Consider the following 27,677-nt stretch of genomic DNA (forward strand, 5'->3'; position numbering starts at 1 on the left):
TACAGATCAGGTTTATTTTTATTTCAGGTCAGTAAAATACCATCTTATGTACAGAGTTTAATCTGTTAATCTTCCATGTCAGCTTTGTTCAATATCTGTAATACATAAACTCAATACTATAAAAACATACAGCATCGTACAGATTACCAGTTCTAGGATTTATCATTAACAGTAAATTATTCATCCCTTAAAAAAATAACTTCTGACTCCCTTTTGTTTTTTGTCCTCACTAATTTGTGGTGTCCCTCTGGGAAACATCCCAGGTCCTCTTAACTTTCCATTAAAGCTTATTTAAATTTAAAGAAACACTTTAACAACTCTGTAAGTCCTCGTCTTGTGGAGAAAGATGTTCCAGATGAGCAGATCCAGGATGTTTTTAGCCTTAGGGTTAGGGTTAGGTGGGGTTAGGGTTAGGTGGGGTTAGGGTTTATGGCCAAATAATGTTCATGACTAATCAACCACTGTTTCATGAAGGCCTTCAGTAAAACAGATACTTGGTATCATACTTGGAAAATGTGTTTTACAGCGTCAGTGAATGCCACACAGACTGATGGCTGTTGTACTGGAACACATCAGACTCCAGACTGTGAACATGGACATAAACCAGGACCCCTGCAGTGTTCATCTACGTGTTGATACTAAATCTGATTGACATTGTGAGACTGTGCTGAGGAGTTCATCGATAACGACCTGCACACAGTCAGTTCTGAGAAACTGATCAGCTCATTAAACTAATGACCTAACAGGAGAACCCAGCTCGCAGTTTACATCTCCACTCAGTTTGGCTTCTAAAAAGATGAATTATGTGTTCCTTCTTCCAAACATCTCGTGTTCAGCTGAGCAACTTCTGGGGCTTCAGAGTCCCTGTAAGTACATGTTTCACATTTCAAACGACAGATGGCAGTTATCGATGTGATAACACTGCTTGGTTAACACATCACATGCATGAAGTTCCCACAGGCTGTTCTTGGTCAGGATGTGGAAGTATAAAATGTTTCTGCTGGAAGGGCAGAAATCCTGAGGGATCTTGGTGAGATGTTTTTCGTGGTTCAGAAGAGGGATAAAGAAGCACTATCTCCTGAGATGGATGGGTCATGGAAGTCCAGAGTTTTGAAGGTTATAGAGATATTTTATGTGTTTTCGAGGTGCCGAGCAAGGTGGACACTGTTTGGATTATTCCAGCTTCTCGTGTCTCTACATACAAGAAGGTCTCATCTTTGAACCAGTCCGGGGTTTTAGATGTTCCACTGGTTCTAGCAAGGTTACTTAAGGCTTGGTGGTCTGGTGGTGAGACAGAGGTGTCATGTAGCCAAAAGATTCCACATTTAACCCCTCGTGGCTTTTATAAAAAGGAGGAGAAACTATTTCTACAAGGTTTCGAAGTGATCTGGAAGTGTGTGAGTGTTCAAAGTCAGATATTGGGTTTAGGGTTGGTTTTTTTAGGTGCCATATATGTGTGAAGTCAAAGTGCTGGATAACACTTCAGAAAAAGTCCAGGGTTCCAAATGGTACCATTCCGGGTCTAACTGGGTTGTTTAAGGCTTGGTGGTCTAGTGGTGAGAGAATTTTAAAACATTGGGCTGCAGGTCTAACCATCACATCGCTCAAAGTGCGAAATAAGTTGATTTTTAAGGTGCTAAGTGTGTTTTGTTTGGTCTGTTTCCTTGAAAGAGCACTGACACTGCAGGTTCAAGTTTCAGAATCAGTCCAGGATTCTGAACACTTCAACCCAAGCTCTACCTGGATTATTTGGAGCTGGGGTGGGGAACCTCCCGCCTCTGGGCAGTATATGGCCCAAGAGACCGTTTGATCGAGCCCACGAGGCAGCTCAGCAGTTCAATAGCTCACAAATACAAAACAATCTCAATGCAACAATTACTTTTTTCAGTAATAAAAGATTAAGATGACCTTCCCAGTGGTCCCTGAATGCAACACACACACGCTGATATGTTGCTGTGACAGTCAAGAAAAGGAGATGCAGAGTGTTGCAAGGAATGGACGAACAATTATTAGACAAACCAGGGTGTCTCAGTCAGTTTGTGAGGACGAGCTCACAGTGATGAAGAGGGCTGCTCTCAGGAGTCATCACAGCTACAAACAGCTGAACTGGACAAGCTGCAGGACAAACCTCCTGGATAAAGTTTGATGCTCCACAAGCAGCTTTCAGAACACATCCTGACAGAGACGCTCTGAGTGATAAAACAAAGTCAAACTGATCCAGAGTCAGTGTGTCTGGAATAATTCATAGAGAAAAGCTGACATGAAACTCAGTGACAGTAAGTGTCTGTGATCTGACCTTCATGGTGGACATGAACCTCTCAGAGCTGAACCTGGAGCTCCAGCAGCGTCTCACAGGTGAAATTATTAAAGCTAAAGAGGAAACACTGAGCATGCTCCTGCTCTGACACCTGAATCTGCTGCTGAGTGAAACCCCTGCAGGTGTTTGCTGAGAGGTTTCAGGACATGAGGACTCAACAGGAGGAAGTGAACATATCTGCTGTTTAATGAGGAAGCAGCTGATGAGTCTGAAAACCTGCAACATGAAACCATTGAGCTCCAAAGCAAAGACAAACTAAAAACTACAACAAGCTCCCTCTGCTCCAGGTCTATAAACTGCATGTACGCCCTGAGACTTTCCCACTCTGAGGACACATGGACTGAAGTTTGCATCTCTGTTTGGGACAATAAGACTGTGAGCAGCTCCTTTTAAAACTGACTACTGCAAAAACCTGATTCTGCTCCAGACTGTCTGACCCAAACCTGCAAAACCAGACGTGAGCAGCATCACAATCACTTTAAAAAACAGGAAGAGGAGAGGAGTTCAGGCCTGGAGATCTACAAGGTTCTGGAAGGATCTGGTGGTCTTTCGACCCAAGTTTAGGGTTAAAACCAGTCCAGGGTTCTAGATGGTTTCACTTGGCATCTAGTAAAGCCTGTAGGTTCCAGCTGTACCTCATTAATTTATGAAGTCTATGAGGGTCTAGGAGGTGTTGCCTTCAAAGAAGAGCAAAGCTGCTGTCAAAGCCTTTAAAACCAGTCCAGGGTTCTAGGTGGTTCCACCAAAGTTCTGCTTTTATTTAAGGGTCATTTAAGGCACAGTGGTTAAAAAGAGGCATCAAATATCCAGGAGATTCAATTCAAAACATTAAATCCAGAGTGAACTGGGTTCAAGAGGAGGTCATGTTTAGGTCCAGAGTTGGAGAAGGTTCTCTGACACTCCGGAAGATTTTTGGCAGGTCTCATGATGTTAAGGAGGCTTACAGAAGGTCCCCAGAGGGTTCCTGAAGGTCCCACAGGCCTCTGGTAGGTTCCCCCTACCTCTGGGAGAAGACGGTCTGGAACTCCTTGAGCATGAGCTCCACTATCTGGCTCTGGAACACCATGTGGATCGTCATATTGGCTGACTCAGTCTGCGGGCGGAGCAACGTGGGGCCAAACACGATGGCGACGCTCTGAATCGACATCCTGTTAGACTCCTTGTGTTCGACCACCCTGGAGAGAAAAATGATGTTCATCAATTCTTATCATCACATCGTTCAGTTTACTTCAGGAGACCACAGAGAGTATTTCTACAGACCCACCTGACTCACCTGTCACTCATACCTGCTGTTTATTACTGTCCATATTGACCTTACGTCCTCTCTGGTAGGCAAATGTGACCATACATTTAGTCCTGGTTTAACTTAAATGTCCTCCAGGGTCTGGTTCCACAAAAAAACTGTCCCTTGAAGAGACAAACTCAATATTGATGTCTGAGTTCATGAGCTGCTCAGAGCTGAACAGATCGGAACTATTTTCAGTGGGACCAGTTTGGAAAATACAGGGGGTGTCAGGACTGTCAACTGACACCTTGGACACCCTAAAAATCTAAAAATCAAACATTTTCACTGTAAAGTTAATTTTCATGTATTCTTGAGCAGCGTTAGCATGGCCGTGTATATCTCCTCTGATATTAACGAGCCTTTAGTCCAGTGAACCAGTCCATACCTCCGGCTTATTATCAGCCTTCTGTATGCTGGTCCAGGTTTTACGAAGCCTTATTTCGATGTTTTAATGAGCGGACTCACTTGCGCAGGTGTTTGAACAGCAGCTCCATGGTGTCGTGGTTCGGCAGAGGCAGAGACCGAACCAGGTCCTTCATGTAGGAGACTCTCAGGCTGTAGTCTGGGACCTCTGCGTGGAAATCAACACACAGAGCAGCTTCTAAACACTGACGGGTTTAAACAGCACTCACATCTGTTTAAGCTAACGAGGGACCAGAAATGTGTTCATGCTTTGGTGTGAACACCTCAGCAGCTACAGACCAACTGAGATGTGGATATGCCTTGTTCCCAGTGGGTGATTGTCATGACTGGGGTCGCCCCAGGACAGTGTCTCCTGCGCCACCATCACTACAAGTTTGTGGAGTCTCTTTTGGATCGGGTGTGCCTGTTCAAGTTTGGTCTGTGAATTTCTTAATATATTAGTGCAAGTCAGGATTTTCATGGGTCTTTTTCAGGTTAGGTCCTGAATTCTGAACCATGAAGACATCACATGACTGGACGAAGGCACAACTCGCAGTGCTCTTATTGGTTTTCAGCTCTAACTCTGAAAGAGGCAGAATATGAATCTGGAATGAAAATCAGTGAAATGTGAGGAGGGAAACAATTAAGATTGAAAACAGCTTTAAAAAGTGGTGAAAGTTCATCTTCAACTGGGCTGAATGATGTTCCACGAATGTTTTTCAGGCTTAAATCAGAACTTATCAAAAGCATTTTGACTTCATACGAAACTCATGCTGAAGACGCTCTGAGCATTCTCGTATGATTCGTCTCTCGTTAACGTTCGGTCCAAATTTGTCTTTAAGACTGTAATGTTTGCATCTCTGTGTGACTTGAACACACAGCTGGCAGATCATTTCCTGGCTGTGGGTTAAACGTGTCACGTGTTGCAGGCTGTGTAGACGTGAAGTACGTGACGTGTACTGACGGATGGCGGCGATGAACTTGTCGAAGCAGCTGAAGGGGAACAGCGGCTCCGGAAGCTCCCGCAGGAAAAGCTTCAGGGCGCCGGTGATCACGTGGATCTCCTCCCACTGTCCGTCCTCCAGGTCCAGCTGCTCCTCTGCGGGGACGACAGGGACGCGATGAGTAAGACAACAAATGAAGAGGCCGGTTTGTAGAAACCAACCGTCTGCTGCAGCTTCTCTCTGAGCAGCGTGATTACAGCCAATCACCTGCCGGCTTCACACGTCCATCAATTCTACTTAATTTCATCTGAAGGTACATTTTGTGAAGGTCAGACAGACAGACAGAGAGACAGACAGAGAGACAGACAGACAGAGAGACAGACAGAGAGAGAGACAGACAGACAGGCAGATAGACAGAGAGAGAGACAGACAGAGAGACAGACAGACAGACAGACAGACAGACAGACAGAGAGACAGACAGAGAGACAGACAGACAGAGAGACAGACAGAGAGAGAGACAGACAGACAGGCAGATAGACAGAGAGAGAGACAGACAGAGAGACAGACAGACAGACAGACAGACAGAGAGACAGACAGAGAGACAGACAGACGGACAGACAGACGGACAGAGAGAGAGACAGACAGACAGACGGACGGACGGACAGACAGACAGATAGAGAGACAGACAGAGAGAGAGAGGGACAGACAGACAGGTCATGGGTCAGACAGACAGACAGACAGACAGAGACAGACAGACAGACAGACGGACAGATAAACAGACAGACAAACAGACAGACAGACAGACAGACAGACGGACAGATAAACAGACAGACAGACAGACAGACAGTTTGGTACCATGATCAGCTTTGTGTCGTAGTTTCTGGATCACAGCCAGGTTTCCGCTCACTCTGTAGATCCCGTCCACATCCAGACCTGAACACACACACACACACACGCACGCACACACACATACATCAGTCTGCTGTGTGTGTGTTGTGTGTGTGTGTCTGTGTGCGTGTGTGTGTGTGTGTGTGTGTCTGTGTGTGTTCTGTGTGTTGTGTGTGTGTTTTGTGTGTGTGTGTGTGTGTGTTGTGTGTTGTGTGTTGTGTGTGTGTGTGTGTGTGTGTGTGTGTGTGTGTTGCGTCACCTCTCCTCTCCACCGCTCTGATACATTTGTCCACAAACTTGGGGGTGGTGGTGTTTTCGCGGTGGCAGAGGGTGTCCAGGTGGCAGCCGAACACGTTATCTGAACAGGAGAAGATTTCAGTCGGGTTAGTCCAGATCCAGACTCTGGACCGCCTCGCTGAGCGTCAGCGCGTCCATCAGAGCTCGCTTTGCGAAACTCGGTTTACCTCTGATGTAGCCTTTCTCTTTGACGCTCTGCAGCGTCGGCCTCCGCTGGAGGAAACGTCGCAGTTTGGTCCGAACTCGTCTCTGCTCGGATTCGGCCGTCCCTGACGAAGTCCTGGTGGCTGAAACGGAGAAGAAGAAGAATGTCTGAGGTGTGAGTCCGACAGGAAGCGTCATTCAGGTGTCCACTTCATTGATTTTTATTTCATGTTCGATGTTCTTTGACTTTAAATTTCTTTAAAGTTCATCGTCGACCTTGGAAACAACAAATCGACTGAAGGTCCACGTTCTCGCAAGAAGCGACACGATGACTTTGCTCCGTTGTTGGAAACGGATGAAAAGTCTGCTGATGACTACCATGTGATAAGATAAGATAAGATAAGATCAACTTTATTCATCCCCAGCTGCGGAAATGTACAGGCAGCATCAGTAGAAATGACAATAATAATATTAATAAGAAGAATAAAAAGTTGACTGTATTCATGTGTACATTTAATACAAAAGACTGTATAAAAATGGAAAGTACTGAGAAATACTGAACACCTGGCTGTTGTGGATAAGATAAATGAGCTGAGACAGGTGATACTGTGGACTCACATGTCCTCTTCCTGTCTTTGTCCTCTTTGTCTGAAGCAGCTTCGTCCTCGTCCTCTGACAGATGGTCCAGTTCCTGAAAGAGTTGGACTCAATGAAATGACTTTCATTGGCTGTCCCTGATCTGTTACCGTGGTGACGGCCTGGTGCTACATTTAGCTCATGGTTGCTGCGAGTGTGTGTGCTCGTACCAGCTGTCTGATGGTGTCCTGCATCACTTTGAGCCAATCGCTGATGATGCTCTCGGTGTCGTACTGCATCAGATACTCGCAGCCCTGACGCGTCTTCAGCTGCAAACACAAACACGCGATGAGAGCGGTGAATGTGAAGCCGGACTGTAACCACGGCAACACACCGGTACCTCTAAGACGTTCTTCTTGGACGACTTGTCCCTGGAGGCCCAGCCCACCGAGGCTCCTCTCAGCTCGACGGTGTATTCTGGAACAATCTGTGACGATTTACTCTGAAGAACAGGAAGTCATCATCATCACGATACGTCATTTCCCTGATTGACAGGTTTGTACGGATTCAAATCTAATCACATTTTATTTTATCATATTATACTGTTACATGTTTTTAACGTGTTTGATGCCTCTTTAATTTGTTGAGTCATTAAACAAAAGTCTGCTTCAATGCTCACAGTGCTGTTAGCTAAATGCTAATATGAGCATTGTAAAATGCTCACAGTGGCAAAGCTAACATGCTGATGTTAAGCAGGTATAAGGTGTACCATAGCATCATCTTAATTTAGCATGTTGTCATGCTAACATTGGCTACTTAGCATTAAACACAGAGTTCAGCTGAGGCTGATGAGAATGTCGTTAGTTCTTAGTTTAGAATCAGTTAGTTGCATCCTCGTCCAACAGTTTGAGATATGTCAGTGTGGTTGACTGACAGACTGCTGGCAGCCACAGATTCAGTCTCTTCAGTCCACCTTAAAGCAGATCTCATCAGCTGATTGTGGTTCAGGATGTCCGGCTCCGTTATGCCATGATTTTCACAATAAGCTACGTTTATGAAACACGTCCAGGTTCCTGTGAGCTGGTCTGAACTGGATTCTTGTGGGTGCTGATTGGTTGATATTTGATAAAGGTTTCTGTGACTTATTGTTATACTCAATAACCTCAGAACTTAGTGTCAGCTGTATAAACACTGTATATAATGAATATTATGAACCAGCCAGTGTTCCAGTATGTGTAACTGGTTCTTACAGCGTTCCCAGTGGGAGCAGATTTGGGGTCTCTGTGAAAGGTCAGGATCCCACCGTGGAGGACCGTCCAGGACTGACTCCAGTTCTTCCTGTCCAACAACAACACAAACGACAAACAGTTAAATGATAAAAAGATAAAAAGAAAACATCTTCAGCTTCTTCCTCCATCAAACAGGCAGAGAGTGAACGCCTCACCGGATCCTTTTGCCGTTATCGGCTACTTTGGTCTTGTTGATGATTCCTGCTTTCTCCAGCAGATGGCACTGTAGACACACACACACACACACACACACACACACACACACACACACAGACACACACACACACACACACACACACACAGGTGAGTCCTCAGGTTTCTTTAAACTTGCAGATCAACTTTGAAATGTGACTCCTGTGTAAAGGAGGGAGTGGTGTGTGTGTGTGTGTGCGTGTGTGTTGTGTGTGTGTGTGTGTGCGTGTGTGTCTGTGTGTGCGTGTGTGTGTTGTGTGTGTGTGTGCGTGTGTGTGTGTGTGCATGTGTGCGTGTGTGTGTGTGTGCGTGTGTGTGTGTGCGTGTGTGCGTGTGTGTTGTGTGTGCGTGTGTGTGCGTGTGTGTGTGTGTGCGTGTGTGTGCGTGTGTGTTGTGTGTGCGTGTGTGTGCGTGTGTGTTGTGTGTGCGTGTGTGTGCGTGTGTGCGTGTGTGCGTTTGTGTGTGCGTGTGTGCGCGTGTGTGTGTGTGCGTGTGTGCGTGTGTGTGTGTGTGCGTGTGTGTGTGTGTGCATGTGTGTGTGTGCGTGTGTGTGCGTGTGCGTGTGTGCGTGTGTGTGTGTGTGCGTGTGTGTGTGTGTGTGTGTGCGCGTGTGTGTCTGTGTGTGTGTGTGTGTGTGTGTGTGTGTGTGTGTGTGTGTGTGTGTGTGTGTGTGTTATCTCTGTGAATAAAATCTACTTTTTTATGTCCTTAATCTTGTTTAATTCAGTCCTGGAAATATTTGATGTCACCATAGAAACACACAGTTTTACTGTCATCGAGAAAACTCTTCGTCAGGAATCACCAAAAGACCCCCAAGAACCTCTAGACTATCCACACAGACCCATAGAACCTCTACAATGATCCATTGAGCCCACTTAAGGACAACCAAAACTTCCTCAAGGACCACTAGAAGATCCCCAAGGACCTCTAAAAACTTGTCTTGGACACTTACACCTTAATCAAACACCCCCAAAATGTTTAAAGATGATACACAATACCTCCTCAAGAACACCTTGAACTCCATTAGAACCACATCAAGAACAAGAACGATCTGTTGCCTCATCAGAGACCCCTTGGACCTCAGTAAACACCTGGAAACTCCTCTAAAACCAACATATACTTTGCACAAAAAACTAAATCTTTAGCAATGAACCACAAAACCTCCCCTTGATTCTCCTCAAGGTCCTCAAAAATGTCCCCAAGGACTCACTGCAGTCAGACCTGCTGGAGGACATCTGGCAGACTCTTCTTAAGACAGACTTTCATCAGAACTTTGGGTTCGACTTGAATCGCCTTTTTTTCTTTTATGTTGTTTAATTGTCTTTAGTCCGTTCTATGTTGTTTTGGTCCAGTTCTTTTGTGACCTAAAGGTTCTCCGTTTGATCAGATTCTCTAACTGATTTTATAGTTGAGTTAAATCTGTGTGAAGCACTTTGTAACTCAGGTTGAAGGAAAAGTGATCTACAAATAAAGAAGTTATTATTATCCTTACTGAGCAGTTGAGAACCATCAGCAGAACAAACTGCAGAACCAACAACAGAACAATCAGGTAAACCAGGTAACCCTAACCCTAACCCTAACCATCAGCAGAACCGTTCCAGAGGTTCAGTGTTAACGCACATGATGAATGGTTCTTGATGTATGATCAGGAGGGTTAGTGGAGAAACACTGGAGAACTTTCTGGGCAACATTCAAAGTTCAACAGGAAAAATGATCTAAGATAGATGTGTTGATGGTGGTGGTTGATGGCGGGGTAAACCAGAGCCCCCAGCTGCACACACAGAGGCCCTGATCCAGCTGAGAATCGACACCAGGACCATCGGAGGCGGCAGTGCTAACCACTGAGCCCCTCATCAGCTACAGGAAGAATCCTTCTAAATGTTTGGAGACGTCCTGATGAGAGTGAAGCAGTAGTTCTGATGAAACACAGCAGGGGGCGCCGTCTGTCTGCACTGCCCAGAAAGTTCCCCTCAGATAATGAGTCAGTGTTTAAAACATTAAAGAAAATGTTTGATTCTCTGTGTTAGAACAAAGGTTAGTCAACACCTGGTCTGCTGTGGCCACAGCAACAGCAGGAGATCTGACACAATCATTCATATCTGACAGAGAACCCAGCAGACACCCAGCAACGTCAGTAACCAATCAGGGCCAAGGACCTACGTGCAGCTGATGGGAGCCTGTGCTCCGATTGGACAGATTCCTCTTCAGTCTGTGCCTATCATAAAGCTTGATGAGAAAGAAAAGGATGACACGAAGAATGAACGACTGAAGTGTGATGAGACAGCGAGGGAGGTGTGCGAGGGAGGTGAGTGTTTGTCTACCTCTGGACTGTCGGGGGAGTGTCTTCTGTGAGACACCTCAGTGAAGTCGGAGACGTTCCTCCTGTGGCTGGGAGCAAACGTCTGGAACACAAAGGAGGATTTTTAAATGAGCTCAAGTTTCTACGGAACTCCTCAAGTCCTGAAAGATGAACTGGATTTACCACGATCCAGTTTGAGCAGGTTTGTATCGTGTTCACGTAAGTTATTACGACCATTAGCACAAGTTATCATCTTCATTAGCATACGTTATTATCATCACTAGCATACGTTATTATCATCATTAGCACAAGTTATTATCATCATTAGCACAAGTTATTATCATCCTTGGTGTAAGTTGTCTTGTTCACGTTATTTTCACGGATCATTAGCGTAAGCTATCATCATGATTGCCATTATCTCGTTCAAGCTATTTTTTGTGAAAGTTACCCTTTTTTAAAATTGTTATTATATGATTGGCTCAACGGTTATGTCGGATTGACTCACTTCTTCGGCCACACTGTGTCTCCAGTTCCTGACCTGCACAGTTGCTCCCTCCTCAGGAACTCCATTTCCCATCAGCCTCTGGGGCAAAGATGGAAGCTGGAAAAATCAATCAATTACTGACAATCAGACATACAAGCTGCACGACTCAGGAAGAAACTGACTGATCTATTGATTGATTACCTCCTGCAGCCCCCCCTTCAAGTGTGTGTGCGTGCATGCGTACGTGTGTGTGTGTTGTACCGTTGTGAAGACGCTGTCGTTGCTGTTGTTCTGTGTGTCTACAGGATAATCTTCCTCTGGCAGCGGAGGCTTAAACACACAAACACCCGTCATCAAAGAAAAATTCACCATTTTTAAACTGAGAAAAGCAACAAAAAATGATCCGAAATAAGTTAATAATATATAATCTATGAATCAATATATGTATAAAAATTATAGTAACAATGATTTATTTAAAATTACTTAAACTTTATAGACTTTTACATAATAAATTTGGTTCTTTTGCTTCTGTTAAAGCCTTGAAAACACACGATCGTCCCTCAGTAGCAGAAAGCTTCAGCTACAGTTTGTCCACTGTGCTGTGATTTAAGTAAGACTTTGGTAATCTTAAACCAGACTCGATCCAGACTTGTCTCAGGATCGTACCGGGCCGTCTGCATGCCTCCTGTTTACTGTCGAGCCTGGGGGGGATGAGGAGGGTGAGGAGGGGGACAGTGGCTCTGGTGCGGTCCATGACGTGGCTCCTGTGGTGGGGTTGTAGTAGTAAAATCTCCCTGAGACCTCGTCCACCAGCTGCTCCCAAACACAGCCCTGAACGGAAGGACACCAGTGATTGGCTGGAAGTAGTTTGTGAGGATGTGGCATAATGCTGCCCTCTACAGGACAGATTATGACATTACACTCCTCTGACTGTTCTAATTTTCAGTGAAACATGTGGCTCCACACAGGCCATCCATTTTTAATCGTACCTGAGAGGAGGCTGGGGAGAGCAGAGGGGAGGGGGAGGTCAGCTGCCCCCCCTCGCTAACTCTGGACCGGTCCATGTCTCGAGCAGGCGGGGGTTGCGGGCCGTGAGGGTCGGACCAGGTGGTCTGTCCGGTTACAGGATGGAAATAGAACACCTTCCCGCTGTCCTGGTCAGTGTGCACCTGAGCGAGTTCAGTTATACATCAACAACACACCCACGCCCACCCCACTCAGAAGAATCAGGCAGGTGAGCTGACGGCACGTCCAGGTGCAGTCTGAACACAGTGAACCGGACTGCACCAGTATCAGTCCCTAGCTTTTAAAAACCCAATCATCCTAAATAAAATAAATCAATATAATCTGATTAAGAATCTAGAAAGTAAATGAAGCGTCAGGACGTTATTTTAAATAAAGTTTTGATGGTTGTTGATGTGTCTCTGAGCAAGGCAGTGAAGCGTCACCTGGTCCTCAGCAACATGTAGCTTTTCCTGCTCATTCGATCACAGCAAACCGACCTGAACGGCTCAGCTCTGATTACATGTGATCAAACTTTAATGACGGTGAGGTAACATGAAGAGATGACAAGAAAATGTGCTGGAAAGAGAGCGGCGATACAGCACAGAACAAAGCCGGACTGGTGACTTGGGGGGGGGGGGGGGGGGCCTGCTCAACTGCCACTTCAACTTCATTCAGTCTTAAAAAAGTCAAATTAAATTGCTTCTTCTTTCTTAATTGATTGATTTCTTTGATTTCTTTCAGTCTTTCTGTCTGAACAGACTCTTAACATCTTTCAATCGTTTGATTTTGTCTGTCACTTCAACTTCTTTCAGTCCTTTAATTTTAACTAACTACATTTCTCCATTTCTATGTTTTTGAGGCAATCAGCACTTTCATTCCTTTCACTCCTGGAATTTAATTATTCTGGTAAACACACCTGTGCTTCGAAGCTATCAGAGGTCACCTCACCTGCCATACGTCCGGTGGGCTGAGGGGGGAGGCGGGGCTTATCATCCCAGAGGAGGACACTGATGATGAGGGGGTGAGGTCTGGAGCCGAGGGGGCGGGGCCAGGAGGAGGTGATGACGGTAGGGCGGGGCCAGAGACCGAGATCTGAGGGAGGGACGTTTTCTTCAGACTGGAGACGTTGGCATAGATGGGCGAGTCAGGGTCGAGCGAGCAGTGGTCCTACAGAGAGAGAGAGAGAGAGAGAGAGTCAGCTGCCGGCTGAAAGAAGGTTTAGACTGTAGAAGCTGATCCCTGCTGGGATCACCCAGGTGGGTCCTGCTGGGATCACCCAGGTGGGTCCTGCTGGATCCCTGCTGGGATCATCCAGGTGGGTCCTGCTGGATCCCTGCTGGGTCCACCCGGCAGCCATGCCTCTGTTCTCGACAGATGTGATGTCATTCAGCAGAAATAATGAAACATGAACGCAGTGTTCACCTGTGCTGTTAGCACGGAATATAATTTAGATTTTTCCTGACGGCAGGATTCAGGTGTACAGCCCCGCTGTCTCCAAGATCAACTGTTTTGGTTTCATGAGGTCCTCTGAAGGAAACCCACTTCAGTTGAAGTTGCCTCAGTTTTTACTCAACAGACAGAAAGTTACTCCAGAACTGCAGCGATCGGTTATCGATCAGTCGAACGACAGGAAACGAGTCGGTTAATGGTTTCAGCAGAGCTCCAGTTTTCAGGTTCAGACTCCAGTGAACTGGACCTGAGACTGATCCCCCTCACTGGACAGACTCCTCTGTCCTGTAACAGCGTGTCTCTGGGTGGAGAGACGCTGTCCAACAGGAAGTACTCCTCCTATGTGTTATAAACACACACACACACACACAGATACAGAGATACACACACAGACACACACACACGCAGAGATACACACTCACACACACACACACACAGATACACACACACACAGATACACAGATACACACACACACACACAGATACACAGATACACACACACACACACACAGATACAGATACACACACACAGAGACACACACACACGCACACAGATACACAGATACACACACACACACACACACACACAGATACAGATACACACACAGACACACACACACGCACACAGATACAGAGATACACATAGATACACACACACACATACACAGATACACACACACAGAGACACACACACACGCACACTTTTGTACTTTTACTGGAGTAAATGACTGAATCCTTCCTCCACCACTGACAGTAGAAGTACACGGTATAAAACCACCACAGTACAACACAGCAGTACAGCAGGACCCTGGGGACCTGAGGAGACCAGGATCAGGTGTGACTCCTCTCAATGTTTAACAGGCAGAGGTTTCACATTAACCTGTCAGCTGACTGGAGATCAGCACCTGCAGTCTTAAACACCACACCCCCAAACCTCCGTGAACCTGCACAACAAACCAGGAGCTGCGGCCAGTTCAGCTGAGGATGTGTGAACTTACCCACAATGCCTCTCTCTGCTGGCTTCTACATTAAAGTCCCGTCGTCATCACACTGAAACAAGGCAGAGTGTTTGTCTCCGTCTGTAACCGAAGCTGGTTCAGGTTGTCAGACTGTGGCTGCCTGCAGGCTGTAGCCCCACCCCCATCCGACCCTGCAGGCTGTAGCCCCACCCCCATCCTACCCTGCAGGCTGTAGCCCCACCCCCATCATACCCTGCATGCTGTAGCCCCACCCCCATCCGACCCTGCAGGCTGTAGCCCCACCCCCATCTGACCCTGCATGCTGTAGCCCCACCCCCATCCTACCCTGCAGGCTGTAGCCCCACCCCCATCATACCCTGCATGCTGTAGCCCCACCCCCATCTGACCCTGCAGGCTGTAGCCCCACCCCCATCATACCCTGCATGCTGTAGCCCCACCCCCATCCTACCCTGCAGGCTGTAGCCCCACCCCCATCCTACCCTGCATGCTGTAGCCCCACCCCCATCTGACCCTGCAGGCTGTAGCCCCACCCCCATCCTACCCTGCATGCTGCAGCCCCATGCCAGTGTTAACCACGCCCCTGGTCGCTGACTGAGTCAGTGTTTTTTAGGAATCTACGTTCTTTAATTGGTCTGAACCTCATTGCAGGTTTGAAGAACTAGAACCTAGAACTTCGAGGGACCCCTGACCCTTTGACAAGAACTCAGATGTTCTCAAAGACCCTCCAAGTCCCAGGGAACCACCTCTGGGATCTGTGAATAATTCACAGGGACCATCATATCTTTCACAAGGACGCCTGGAACCTCCTGCACACACACACACACACACACACACACACACACACAGGCACACACACACACAGAAATAAACACACACACAAACACACACACAGACACACACAGATACAGACACACACAGACACACACACACAGATAGACAAATACACGCACACAGACACACACACACACGCACGCACACACACACCCACACACACCCACACCCACAGACACACACACACACAGACACACACACACACAAACAAAGACACGCACACAGACACACACATACACACACACACACACGTGTATGGTTTCTCTGGCTGTTCCTCTCTCATCCTGCAGGTGTCGCTGCAACACCATCCTCTCCTACTTTCCTGTCTGACCCTGAACACATCCTGTGACATCACAACATCCTGCTAACCTCATCACATCCTGCTGTGACATCACCATCACCAGATCCACAGACTACACAGACCAGACCCCCATAAAAGAAAACTTGAATACACAAAATACATTTCAATTAAAATAGTACAAATAAGAAATTCAAATGTTAAAAATGGAACAAAAAGTTAAAAACAAAACAAACAAACATTAATTAATAATTACAACTAATTCTAATAATGAATGATTTAAATTTACAAACACTAGACATAATGAAACGAAGATAGAATCTAACTAATAAAGATAATAATTAAATTAATTATTAACACCGTAGAGCAAACAGAATTCAAAAATATGGACGTAAAAGAAGTGATTCAAAGGCCTGCAGGTCAAAGGTCAGCGGCGTTCCTGCTCTGATGAGAATAAAAAGAGGAAACAGCTTTTCTTTTTCTTCTCTGTGCTTCCTGTGTGGACGCTGCAGGAAACAACACGCTTTTATTTTGTAAAACGACCTGAAGTCTCTGAGGTCTGACTGAACGTCACACAGCAGCCAATCAAAGGCCAGAACAGCAACTGATCTGATTATTGATCATTGATCTCCTCGTCTGTCACAACACAGCTAACCAACACAGAGACAGTCAGTCAAACACAGAGACAATCTGTCCGACACAGAGACAACACAGAGACAATCTGTCCGACACAGAGACAGTCAGTCCAACACAGAGACAATCTGTCCAACACAGAGACAACACAGGGACAGTCAGTCCAACAGAGAGACAATCTGTCCAACACAGAGACAACACAGGGACAGTCAGTCCAACAGAGAGACAATCTGTCCGACACAGAGACAACACAGGGACAGTCAGTCCAACAGAGAGACAATCTGTCCAACACAGAGACAATCTGTCCGACACAGAGACAACACAGAGACAGTCAGTCCAACACAGAGACAATCTGTCTGACACAGAGACAACACAGGGACAGTCAGTCCAACACAGAGACAATCTGTCCGACACAGAGACAACACAGGGACAGTCAGTCCAACAGAGAGACAATCTGTCCGACACAGAGACAACACAGAGACAGTCAGTCCAACAGAGAGACAGTCAGTCCGACAGAGAGACAATCTGTCCAACAGAGAGAATCTGTCTGACACAGGGACAGTCAGTCCAACAGAGAGACAGTCAGTCCAACAGAGAGACAATCTGTCCGACACAGAGACAACACAGGGACAGTCAGTCCAACAGAGAGACAACACAGAGACAGTCAGTCAACACAGAGACAATCAGTCCGACACAGAGACAACACAGGGACAGTCAGTCCAACAGAGAGACAATCTGTCCGACACAGAGACAACACAGAGACAGTCAGTCCAACACAGAGACAATCTGTCCAACCCAGAGACAATCTGTCCGACACAGAGACAATCTGTCCGACACAGAGACAACACAGAGACAGTCAGTCCAACAGGGAGACAGTCAGTCCGACAGAGAGACAATCTGTCCAACAGAGAGAATCTGTCTGACACAGGGACAGTCAGTCCAACAGAGAGACAATCTGTCCGACACAGAGACAACACAGGGACAGTCAGTCCAACAGAGAGACAACACAGAGACAGTCAGTCAACACAGAGACAATCAGTCCGACACAGAGACAACACAGGGACAGTCAGTCCAACACAGAGACAGTCAGTCCAACACAGAGACGATCTGTCCAACCCAGAGACAGTCAGTCCAACAGAGAGACAGTCAGTCCGACACAGAGACAACACAGAGACAGTCAGTCCAACAGAGAGACAGTCAGTCCAACAGAGAGACAGTCAGTCCGACACAGAGACAGTCAGTCCGACAGAGAGACAATCTGTCCAACCCACAGACAATCTGTCCAACACAGAGACAATCAGTCCAACACAGAGACAGTCAGTCCAACACAGAGACAACACAGAGACAGTCAGTCAAACACAGAGGCAGTCAGTCCAACACAGAGACAACACAGAGACAGTCAGTCCAACACAGAGACAACACAGAGACAGAGACAATCTGTCCAACACAGAGACAGTCAGTCCAACACAGAGACAACACAGAGACAGTCAGTCCAACACAGAGACAATCTGTCCGACACAGAGACAGTCAGTCCAACACAGAGACAATCTGTCCAACACAGAGACAGTCAGTCCAACACAGAGACAACACAGAGACAGTCAGTCCAACACAGAGACAATCTGTCCGACACAGAGACAGTCAGTCCAACACAGAGACAGTCAGTCCAACACAGAGACAATCTGTCCGACACAGAGACAGTCAGTCCAACAGAGAGACAGTCAGTCCAACAGAGAGACAATCTGTCCAACCCAGAGACAATCTGTCCAACAGAGAGACAGTCTGTCCAACACAGAGCCAGTCAGTCCGACAGAGAGACAACACAGAGACAATCTGTCCGACAGAGAGACAACAGAGGGACAGTCAGACAAAACAGAAAAGAAACTACTGGAAACAGGGAACACCAGCGACATGGATGGAAAAACAGATTCAACTCTTCTGAAACTGATGGAAACAGAAATTCTTTAACCCTTAAAATGTTCATTAGATCTGTTTTCAACTGTTTTGAGTGATACATTTTGGTTCGGTATTAGACCTCCATCTGTCCTGAACATAAAAAACTACCATCCTCCTCCAAGAACTACTGACCGTCCTACAGCAGGGATGAGATAGATCTGAAAACTGGTCTATGATAAACCTGACGGACATTACCAAATGACAAAAACACCAGCAGCTGGAAAAGTGTTCCACCACAGAGGTGACATGAGGAACAGTGCTGTGACCTTAGTGTTAATTAAAAATAATTCATAAAAAAAAAACAGAAATAAAACTGCTGCCTAACAATTAACAACCTGGTTCACCAGAACAGGACAAACACACGCAGCTACCGCTCAAACGTCTGCCACAGAATAAGAAGAACCATCAAAACACAGCAAGACTGTCTGCAGGTGTCTCTGCAGGTGTCTCTGCAGGTGTCTGCAGGTGCCTGCAGGTGTCTCTGCAGGTGTCTGCAGGTGTCTCTGCAGGTGTCTCTGCAGGTGTCTGCAGGTGTCTCTGCAGGTGTGGGTCTAATGGTTAATATTAATAAGAGAACCATCGGCAAAGATTTACAAACAATATCCAAGTTAATATCATCTCTTAAAAATACTCTCAACATTGTACACAGGGTTGTTTGTATCATTACACATCATTGAAAGGTGGGGCCCCATGGGCCTGCTGTGGCCCTGATACCTCGCGGGCCTGCAGGGCCCCATGGGCCTGCTGTGGCCCTGACACCTCATGGGCCTGCAGGGCCCCATGGGCCTGCTGTGGCCCTGACACCTCGCGGGCCTGCAGGGCCCCATGGGCCTGCTGTGGCCCTCACACCTCGCGTGCCTGCAGGGCCCCATGGGCCTGCTGTGGCCCTCACACTTTGCGGGCCTGCAGGGCCCTATGGGCCTGCTGTGGCCCTGACACCTCGCGGGCCTGCTGTGGCCCTGACACCTCGCGGGCCTGCAGGGCCCCATGGGCCTGCTGTGGCCCTCACACCTCGCGTGCCTGCAGGGCCCCATGGGCCTGCTGTGGCCCTCACACCTTGCGGGCCTGCAGGGCCCCATGGGCCTGCTGTGGCCCTGACACCTCGTGGGCCTGCTGTGGCCCTGACACCTTGCGGGCCTGCAGGGCCCCATGGGCCTGCTGTGGCCCTCACACCTCGTGGTCTGGCATCACTCTGCCTCCAGTCGTTTACATGTATGGATCACAAATAATCTGTATTTCTGTTCATTACAGAGAGACGTCAGATAGTTGCTGACTTCACACCCTGATGAATACCATGGACACTGACTGAAAGCTCTCACCTGGCCAGCAGCTACTCACATGTCCCAGAATTTCTAGTTTTGCAGCAGACATTATTTTGATAAATCCACCATATTGACATTCTCAGATGAAGAAGCATGAAGACTCTTCGACCATCTTAAAAAGGACTTTGGAGTGGAACTGACCTCAAGGCAGGACCCAAAGTGTTTCACAAGAACACAGACTGAGAAGGTCTCAGGTGTCTTACCTTTGAGGGGGGAGGCGCTGGTGAAGGTTCAGATGGTGCTCCAGGACTCAGCCTTCCTCCAACCAGAGCCTCCAGGTCCAGGTTCAGGTCCTGGATGGACTCGTAGATATGGTTTGAATCTTCCTCCTTCTGTGAATCCTTCTCATCATCCTCCTCCACACTCATCTCCTCCACCTCCACCTCCTCCTCCTCCAGCTCGATTGAAGACTCATGGTTGTCATGGCAAACCGTGGATGACAAGGACGTACTGTGAAGGTCGTTGTGGGGAGGGACCAGTGGGACCACCGGTGTCTCCACAGGGATGGGCTGTGTCTGGGGCCTGGCTGAGGAGAGGGGGTCTGCTGGACTGAAACTGGGAACTCGATGTTTCCCAGAGTCCCTGTGCTCGTCTAGGAACCCTGAAAGATGCTTTTTGCTCAGAGTATCGTCAGCCGTGTTTGTAGTCCCACTGGTGGTGCTGGTCCCGGCCTCTGTGGGACCTGCAGGAGCGTTGCTAGAGTGTCGCTGTGTCTGCCCCAACAGAGGCAACGGGTCATGAAAGTCCAGTGGGACACCAAATGTGGACATGCGGTTCTCAGTCTTGCGGTATCCGGTGGAGGCATCGGGTCTGAGGCGGATCGTCACCTCATCCCCCAGTTTAGTTTTGGTCCCGCTGGGTTCCTCGAGAGTCTTTGGAACAGGGACGGGGACAGGGACCGGGACCGGTGCTGCCACAGGAAGAAGCACGGGTTCAGGATTAGGCGGATCGGCAAAGTCCAGAGGTGAGGGGAAGTCCGTCGGCAGCTCCTTGACATACTTGGCAGGGATGTAGAAGGGCTTGGAGCTATGGTCACTCCGGACCTGCCACCAGTGGTCATTGGTCTTAGCTAACAGGACATAGCGCTCGTTGGGTTTGATGGAGACCAGTTCCCCGTCCCGACCCTCGTACTCATACTGGAACTCCACCAGGACCAGGCCCAGACCTGTAAGACCAAGACCAGACCAGAGGGTCAGAGGAAATAATAGAACAGAAGAACAGCATTATGAAATACCAGAGCTGAGGGTTGCTCGACTGCTACTACTGCTACTTTAAAAACTACGACTACCTCTTCTTTAACTGTCAATAACTTTAACTGCTAATGATACTTTAACTGTTAGTGATACTTAACCTGATAATGATATAGCTACTTCTGCTAACTAACTAATACTTAAACTGGTACTGCTGATACTTTAACACTACTACTGTTGCTGCTGTTGTTCCATTCAGGTCCCATCATGGCTGCTGACTCACCTGTGCCAAGCAGGGAGGAGGTTGCTGTCATGGCGACAGCTCTGGGCTCCTCTAGCCCGTCTCCTTCAGGTAGTTGGGCAGGTGATGCTGAAGAGGAGGGGTCAATGGTCACACCTGATCATCGGCCCCCTTAAAAACAGAAAACTTAAATCAGACCAGACGGAGCAAATTCAAGAACTAGTGACTCCTAATCCTTCACACACGTGTTGCATCCTCTGTATTCAGTACAGAAAAACAGACATTGTGATTTAACGAGCAGCAGCTAGCTTAGCATTCGCCTCAGTTGCCTCAGTTACCAACCCCCAAATGGTCACATCCTCAAGCTCTAACATTACCAAGTTTGCTAAGAACCCACAAGATTTAAATAACACGATGGTGGAAATGATCTAAGGAGATTGGTTCATTTACTCAAGCGCTGTCCTGAAATTCTCCTCGTGGCTAAATAAACTCTTTAACAGGCTCTTGGATTAGCTGGAAAATGCATCGTCAAAAAGCTGAAAACTGTTTTTCTGAGCTCATAAAACATCTTAGAGGTACATAGTTCTCACGGGACAGCCACGCTACAAACACATGATGATCTTATCATATGCATTGCTTTTTACCAGCATGGTGATGCTAACGGCTAAGTCTGCAAAGTCTGCTACTGGAGACGAACACATGTTTTGATTTGTGCAGTTAAAGGTACAAAACAACTTCCCATGTTGGTAAAAAGTTCTGCCACTGTGGTTTGTTTTTACTGTGAGCTTGAACCCTGTATGTACACCGCGTCATCACAGGCCTCTTTAGATCTTATCTACTCTGGATACAATGATTTATATTAAAGTGCGTGTGACCTGATTGGCTCTAAGAGCAACACAGTAACATTTTAACCAGCTCCGATCTGCTGAACTCCTTCTGGGAGACAATCATTTGTTAGAAAAGTACTGAAGCGTCTGAAGTGCTCTCACTCAGCCAACCCAAAAGACTCAACAGGTTTATACACGAACACTGAACAGCACGACAGCATGGGAGCACTTTTACACACGAGGCTGTGAATAAAACGACAGGACTGTGTTTAATGTTGTCTGAAAATGTCACCACACCCAGTGTCAAGGGTAACCCTAACCCTGACCCAGCCATAACACCCCCCCACTGTTACTGCAACCTAAAACATCAGCTCTCACATAAAGTCTGCGTCAATAACTGGTCAGGTATCACTGAAGATGAAGCACTGCACATTGTGAGAGTGTTGGTGGAACAGAAACAGAACAGCCACCGACAGCATCAGAGGAATGAGAGTTATGTGTTTCTTCGTGTCAGAACAAGTCAAACTGCAATCAGCTCTGAACGCTGAAGCCTTCCTGCAGCTCCCGAAGCTAACGCTAGCGCTAACCTCTGTGCTTCGCCCTCATGTTTTCATGTTCTCTCGCGCTGTAACTCACAGGATTTCTGACAGCTCGTCCACGCTGAACCTGTTCAGAAAGTCCAGGAGTGAAGGACTCACCTGTGTTTCAGTACATGTTCACAGCCCTTATTCGTCAGTCCGGCAGAGTCATACTCACCTGTCCGCTTCTCTCATTAGCATCTGCTCTGTTGTCAACCACTGCTTTCAACGTTTCAAAGGAAAGGGAAGGATTACATGTGTTCAACCACAGAGAGACAACACTGCAGGGTCTCTTTCCAAACCACAGACTCCACCCACTCATTAGGAGTGGGCGGGGCCTATCAGTGGCATCACCTGCTCAGGTGGAAACCTGCAGACTTGTGGCTCTTCATCTCTGGCCTCACATGCACCGTACCCAGAGAAACTAGATCAGTCAGGTGATCAGGTGACATGTTTGAAGTGTTCCCCGACGTGAAGTCAATCGGTTGGAAACAGATTCGACTAATTTTAGAAGAATGACTCACTTATTTTAAAAGAGTCTTAGAAACTAAACACGAGGACACGTCCCTCTGTGATGATCTCTGCTCTCTGTACGATGCATCGCTGTACATTAAACCAGCCAACACACACACACACACACACACACACACACACACGCACACACACACACACACACACACAGAACAATAGCAGGAGGCCAGCGAGAGCCTGTTCTGTTTACAGAGGGAAGTGTCGGCTCTTCCTGTCTGCTGTAAGTCCCGCCCACAACATGGTGCAGACTCCACCCCTCAGTGACATCACACACTGGTGTGTGTGTTTCCTGTCTTTGTGAAGGAACAATAGTTCACCAGCAGCAGACGTGTCCAGATGAAGCTGAACAGCTGAACGTTCACTGTCTGAAAGGATCATTAATAACTACACTAACTAATAGACGAATAAAAACACACGCACCCTGTTTAAGGTTGGTTTCTGGTGCCCCGTGTGGATTTAATGCCCCTCAGAAACGCTGTAATGTTTGTGCCTGTGGCACCCTGATCTGAGCTGCGGTCCTAGGCCTCAGTTCTCCTGCGACTTATTATTTTATATTGGTTAAACTAAACTAGTTTGTTCATGTCAGAGTTTGGAGCTAACGCTGTTCTCTTCGCAGAGATACGTGAAGATTCATTAAACTGAATCGGCTGTTTGAGTCTTCATGGTGGTAAACAGTCAAACCTGCTCTGAGTCACACACACCTGAGCCAGGTGTGTTCAGGTGTGTTCAGGTGTGTGAAAGAGCCTGAAGTGCTGGAATGCAGCCGACCCCTCCCCCCCTTCTTTTTCTCTCTGTTTGTCTCTCAGCCACACCCACCCTGCCAGGAATGTAACACACACACACACACACTACAGACACACACGCAGACACACACACACACACACCCTCCTCTGTTCGACCACAGGACTGGAGTGTGTGAGAAAATAAACTGAGAGAGCTGTCAATCATTAAACCGAGGTTGAGGCTTTGTGGCAGGACACGCCCCGTTGACCAATCAGAAGAGAGAAAGAATTTAAAGAAGAAGTACACCAGAATCCACCATCAGAGGATCAATAATATGTGTGACATCATAAACCCAACAGCCAATCTGAAGTGGATTCAAATTCAACCTTTACCCTCAGTGTGAGCATGGGGTGTGGTTACAGTCAGAAGTGCACACACACACACACACACACACACAACAGCAACAACAGACAGAAATAACCGAGTTGAAATCATAAAACTGTCTGCGGACTCCGCCTCCTGAAAGCTGAACTTTTACAGGAATGTTTGGAGGAGCTCTGAGTCGAACCACACTGTGTCTGTATGTGTCGATGTTCTCACCACGAACACAGAAAAACTACTCTGATTCTCTGTCAGCTGTCTGTTAAACCAGGTATCAAACAGTTCAGGTAAGCAGTTCACAGATCCCAAAACCTTGTTAAGTATCCCTGAAAACTCTTCAGTGACCCCTAGAACTTTATTCTGGACCCTTTACAACCTCCTAAAATCCTCTGAATTGTTCTCAAGAGCATCTACAACATCTTCAATGATCTCAGCATTCTCCCCAAGGTCATCCACAGCCCTCTCAGGGACCTCGACCACTCTTAGTAAGGACCTCTAACCCTGTTCAAGGACCTCTACAATCTAATCAAGGACTTATAAAACTCCCTCAAGAACCTCTGCAGCATTGTTGAGGAACTCTATGCCCTGTTCAAGGAGGCCTTAAAGGAGTTGCTCAAGGACCTCCATCACCTCCTAAAGGATGGGTGGGGAATCTCTGGCCTCTGGGCTGTATACAGCCCGCAACATTGTTTGATTCAGCCCCTAAGCAATTCATAAATACAATTAATCTTTTCAGTGACAAAGACAAACCAGTGTGTCTGAATCAGTTTGTGAAGACGAGCTCACAGTGATGACGGAGGTCAAACTCAAGAGTCATCACAGCTACAAACAGCTAACCTGGACGAGCTGCAGGACAAACCTCCTGGATAAAGTTGAAACTCTTCAGTGGAGTTTGATGCTCAACAAGCAGCTTTTACAGACCACATCCTGACAGAGACGCTGTTCTGCAGGCAGGTTTGTGATGAGCGAGCTAACGGCTAAGAAGCTGAAACCTCCTTCAGAAGGAGAATCAGGGAAGGAGCCTCGTTGCTACTGTGGAGACAAAGTCAAACTGTTCCAGGGTCAGTTTGTCTGGAATAATTCATAGAGATGGAGGACCTTCATAGTGGACGTGAACCTCTCAGAGCTGAACCTGGAGCGCCAGCAGCTGCTCGGCTCTCTGCTGTCACATGTGAAATCATTAAAGCTAAAGAGGAAACACTGAGCATGCTCCTACTCTGACACCTGAATCAGCTGAGAGTGAAACTCCTGCAGGTGTTTGCTGAGAGGTTTCAGGACATAAAGACTCAACAGAAGGAACTGAACATATAAATTCAGGTATTAAAAATACGATTTATTATGTTTATATCTTATAGTATCATAAAAAAACCTATATGCCCACACATACAAAAATATACTATATATCATAAAAAAATAATATCAGATAACAAATTATACATATATTTTGAATCAGTGTCTGTGTTTTACTTTTTCACTAATACTATTACTATATGAGCTAATGAATCAGAAATATTCATAATCATATATTCAATATAAAAGTATGTATGTGGTTTAAATATGTTTTTTAGTATATATAGTAAAATCTTTGAATTAGGTTCCTCAATGTGCAATTTTCAGTTTGTTTTGTAAAATATTGAAAATGAAATTATCCGTCATCTAAAATATGTTTTCTATCACAGAGAGGTAAACAGGAAAATTAGACATATATACTACAAATTACATACATCCATATATATATATATATATATATATATATATATATATATAAAACAGTAAGAGTTTGGACAAACAACCAGAAACAGACTCCAGTTGTCATCAGAATATTAAATTAAATGTTCATGTTTCAGTGTGTTGAGAACAGAAAAGAAAATTCACATTCTCTTGAAAATTCTTACTCAGCTGATGCTTTTTCCAATTCCTGTGGTAGAAAGTACACGAGTAAGTTTACTCCAGGTCTGCACTAAAGTATAATTTTAAAGTGATGGTACTTTGCTATTTCCATTTTCTCCAAATGTATGCTTTTACTCTTTTGTACTTTTCACTCCACTACATTTAGTTGAGAAATTTTGTTATTCGTTACAGTAGAGATCACATTAATAAAGAAAAATATAATAACCACGAAATTATATTATATCAATAATTTAACATGCTATCTAGAACTACATTGCAGAGTAATTTATTTAATTGATTTTTTATTTCATTAAAAACATCTTCATATTTATCTGCTGCAAGATTGAATTGACGAACACCTGAATGCATCGATAATTCTAATCCAATAATATATATTAATCTGAAATGGGCCGTTCTGCAACATTTGTATTATATAAAGTATATTTATTAGTACTTTTGTGTGTTTTGATGCCAATACTTTTAAATAATAAAAAATATAAAAAAGGACAATTTTGGATGCAGGTTTTGTATTTGTAAGAAAATAGTAAGAAAATATTTCTATAATGTAGTAATGCTACTTTTGCTGAGGTAAAAGATGAGTACTTCTCTCACTACAACCAAATTAAATATTACAGACTGATTTTATGCAACATGTATAGCATATAACATGCCTTACAGTGTACTGTGTTTGTAAGGAGTTCACAAAAGAGGCCACTGTAAGTCACAGAGAGAAACAAAATGTTTCCCAAGGCTTTAATACTTTTCTTGTTCTGTTTCTGCTCCGAGACATTTCTGCTGTTTCACTTCCATTCGATTTAAAGTCGAACCTCCTTACAGTGAGTGTGTCTGTAGCTGGGACAGCCTGTCTCTGAGCTAAACACACCCGGTGACACATTCCTGCCAACACACACACACACACCCGCACACACACTCTCACACACACACACACACACACACACACACTCACAAAACCCTAATCTTAACCAAAAGTCAAGCCATAACCCTGAAATCAAACAGTCCCCGTAATGTGGGTGTGGGAACAGAGTGATGTCCTCTTAATGTAGGTTTTATAAAAATCAGTGAAGACTTTTTTCCACTTTTTGCAGTTAGTAAAGAAGTTTTCAAAATGAACAGAGAGGAAACACACACATGAGAAACACACACACACGAGAAACACACACACACATGAGAAACACACACACACACATGAGAAACACACACACACGAGAAACACACACACACACGAGAAACACAAACTACAACAATGAAAGAAAAAGTTCCAACTGACTCTAAACTCAGTCCAACATGACAGAATCACCACCACAGACAGACAGACAGACAGACAGACAGATGAGTTTTACCTGCAGTAAAAGTCCGATCCGACCATCCTGCTCTTTGTGGGGTTTTTTGTCTCTTGTATTCCTGAAGGGGCGAGTCCAAATCCCAGAAACAGGTTCCTCTCTCTCTCTCTGTGTGTGTGTCTCTCTCTCTGGCCCCGCCCCTCCCTGACCTGCCAGTCTCAGCTTGTCCTCCTCCTGTTTCCCCCTGCCACAATCTACTTCCTGTTTGAAAGAGGAAGACACAGTTGGACCTGCTGCAGACCCAAAGCGCCCTCTGGCTGCACTCAGCAGGTGAGTCTCATTCAGATCAATTCAATCTTATTTAGAAATCAGAACAAATTTGTGTGAAGTATAACTAGAAAGTTACATAGAATGGAAATACACAAGT

General features: G+C 46.1%; 1 protein-coding gene across 3 annotated transcripts; it reads right to left on the reverse strand.

Moving 5' to 3' along the window:
* Positions 1-27,427, reverse strand: arhgap27l (Rho GTPase activating protein 27, like). Of its 3 annotated transcripts, none has more exons than XM_041956298.1 (21): positions 27,311-27,427; positions 21,062-21,190; positions 19,792-20,753; positions 13,071-13,289; positions 12,107-12,286; positions 11,784-11,948; positions 11,379-11,447; positions 11,139-11,234; positions 10,656-10,736; positions 10,495-10,560; positions 8,298-8,365; positions 8,104-8,191; positions 7,254-7,355; positions 7,084-7,182; positions 6,896-6,968; positions 6,301-6,420; positions 6,096-6,194; positions 5,804-5,881; positions 4,969-5,103; positions 4,068-4,173; positions 1-3,492 (listed from the first exon to the last, which is right to left on the reverse strand). In XM_041956298.1, the coding sequence occupies exons 2-21, from the start codon at positions 21,090-21,092 to the stop codon at positions 3,315-3,317; spliced, it is 3,015 nt and encodes a 1,004-aa protein (XP_041812232.1). In that variant the 5' UTR covers positions 21,093-21,190; positions 27,311-27,427; the 3' UTR covers positions 1-3,314. The 3 variants fall into 3 exon arrangements, with proteins under 3 accessions (XP_041812232.1, XP_041812233.1, XP_041812234.1); XM_041956299.1 differs by lacking the exon at positions 27,311-27,427 and adding an exon at positions 22,603-22,956; XM_041956300.1 differs by lacking the exon at positions 10,495-10,560.
* Between the last annotated feature and the right edge of the window lie 250 nt (positions 27,428-27,677).

This window comes from Chelmon rostratus, chromosome 17 (assembly GCF_017976325.1).
Source record: "Chelmon rostratus isolate fCheRos1 chromosome 17, fCheRos1.pri, whole genome shotgun sequence".
In the NCBI taxonomy this organism is placed as follows: Eukaryota; Metazoa; Chordata; class Actinopteri; order Chaetodontiformes; family Chaetodontidae; genus Chelmon; species Chelmon rostratus.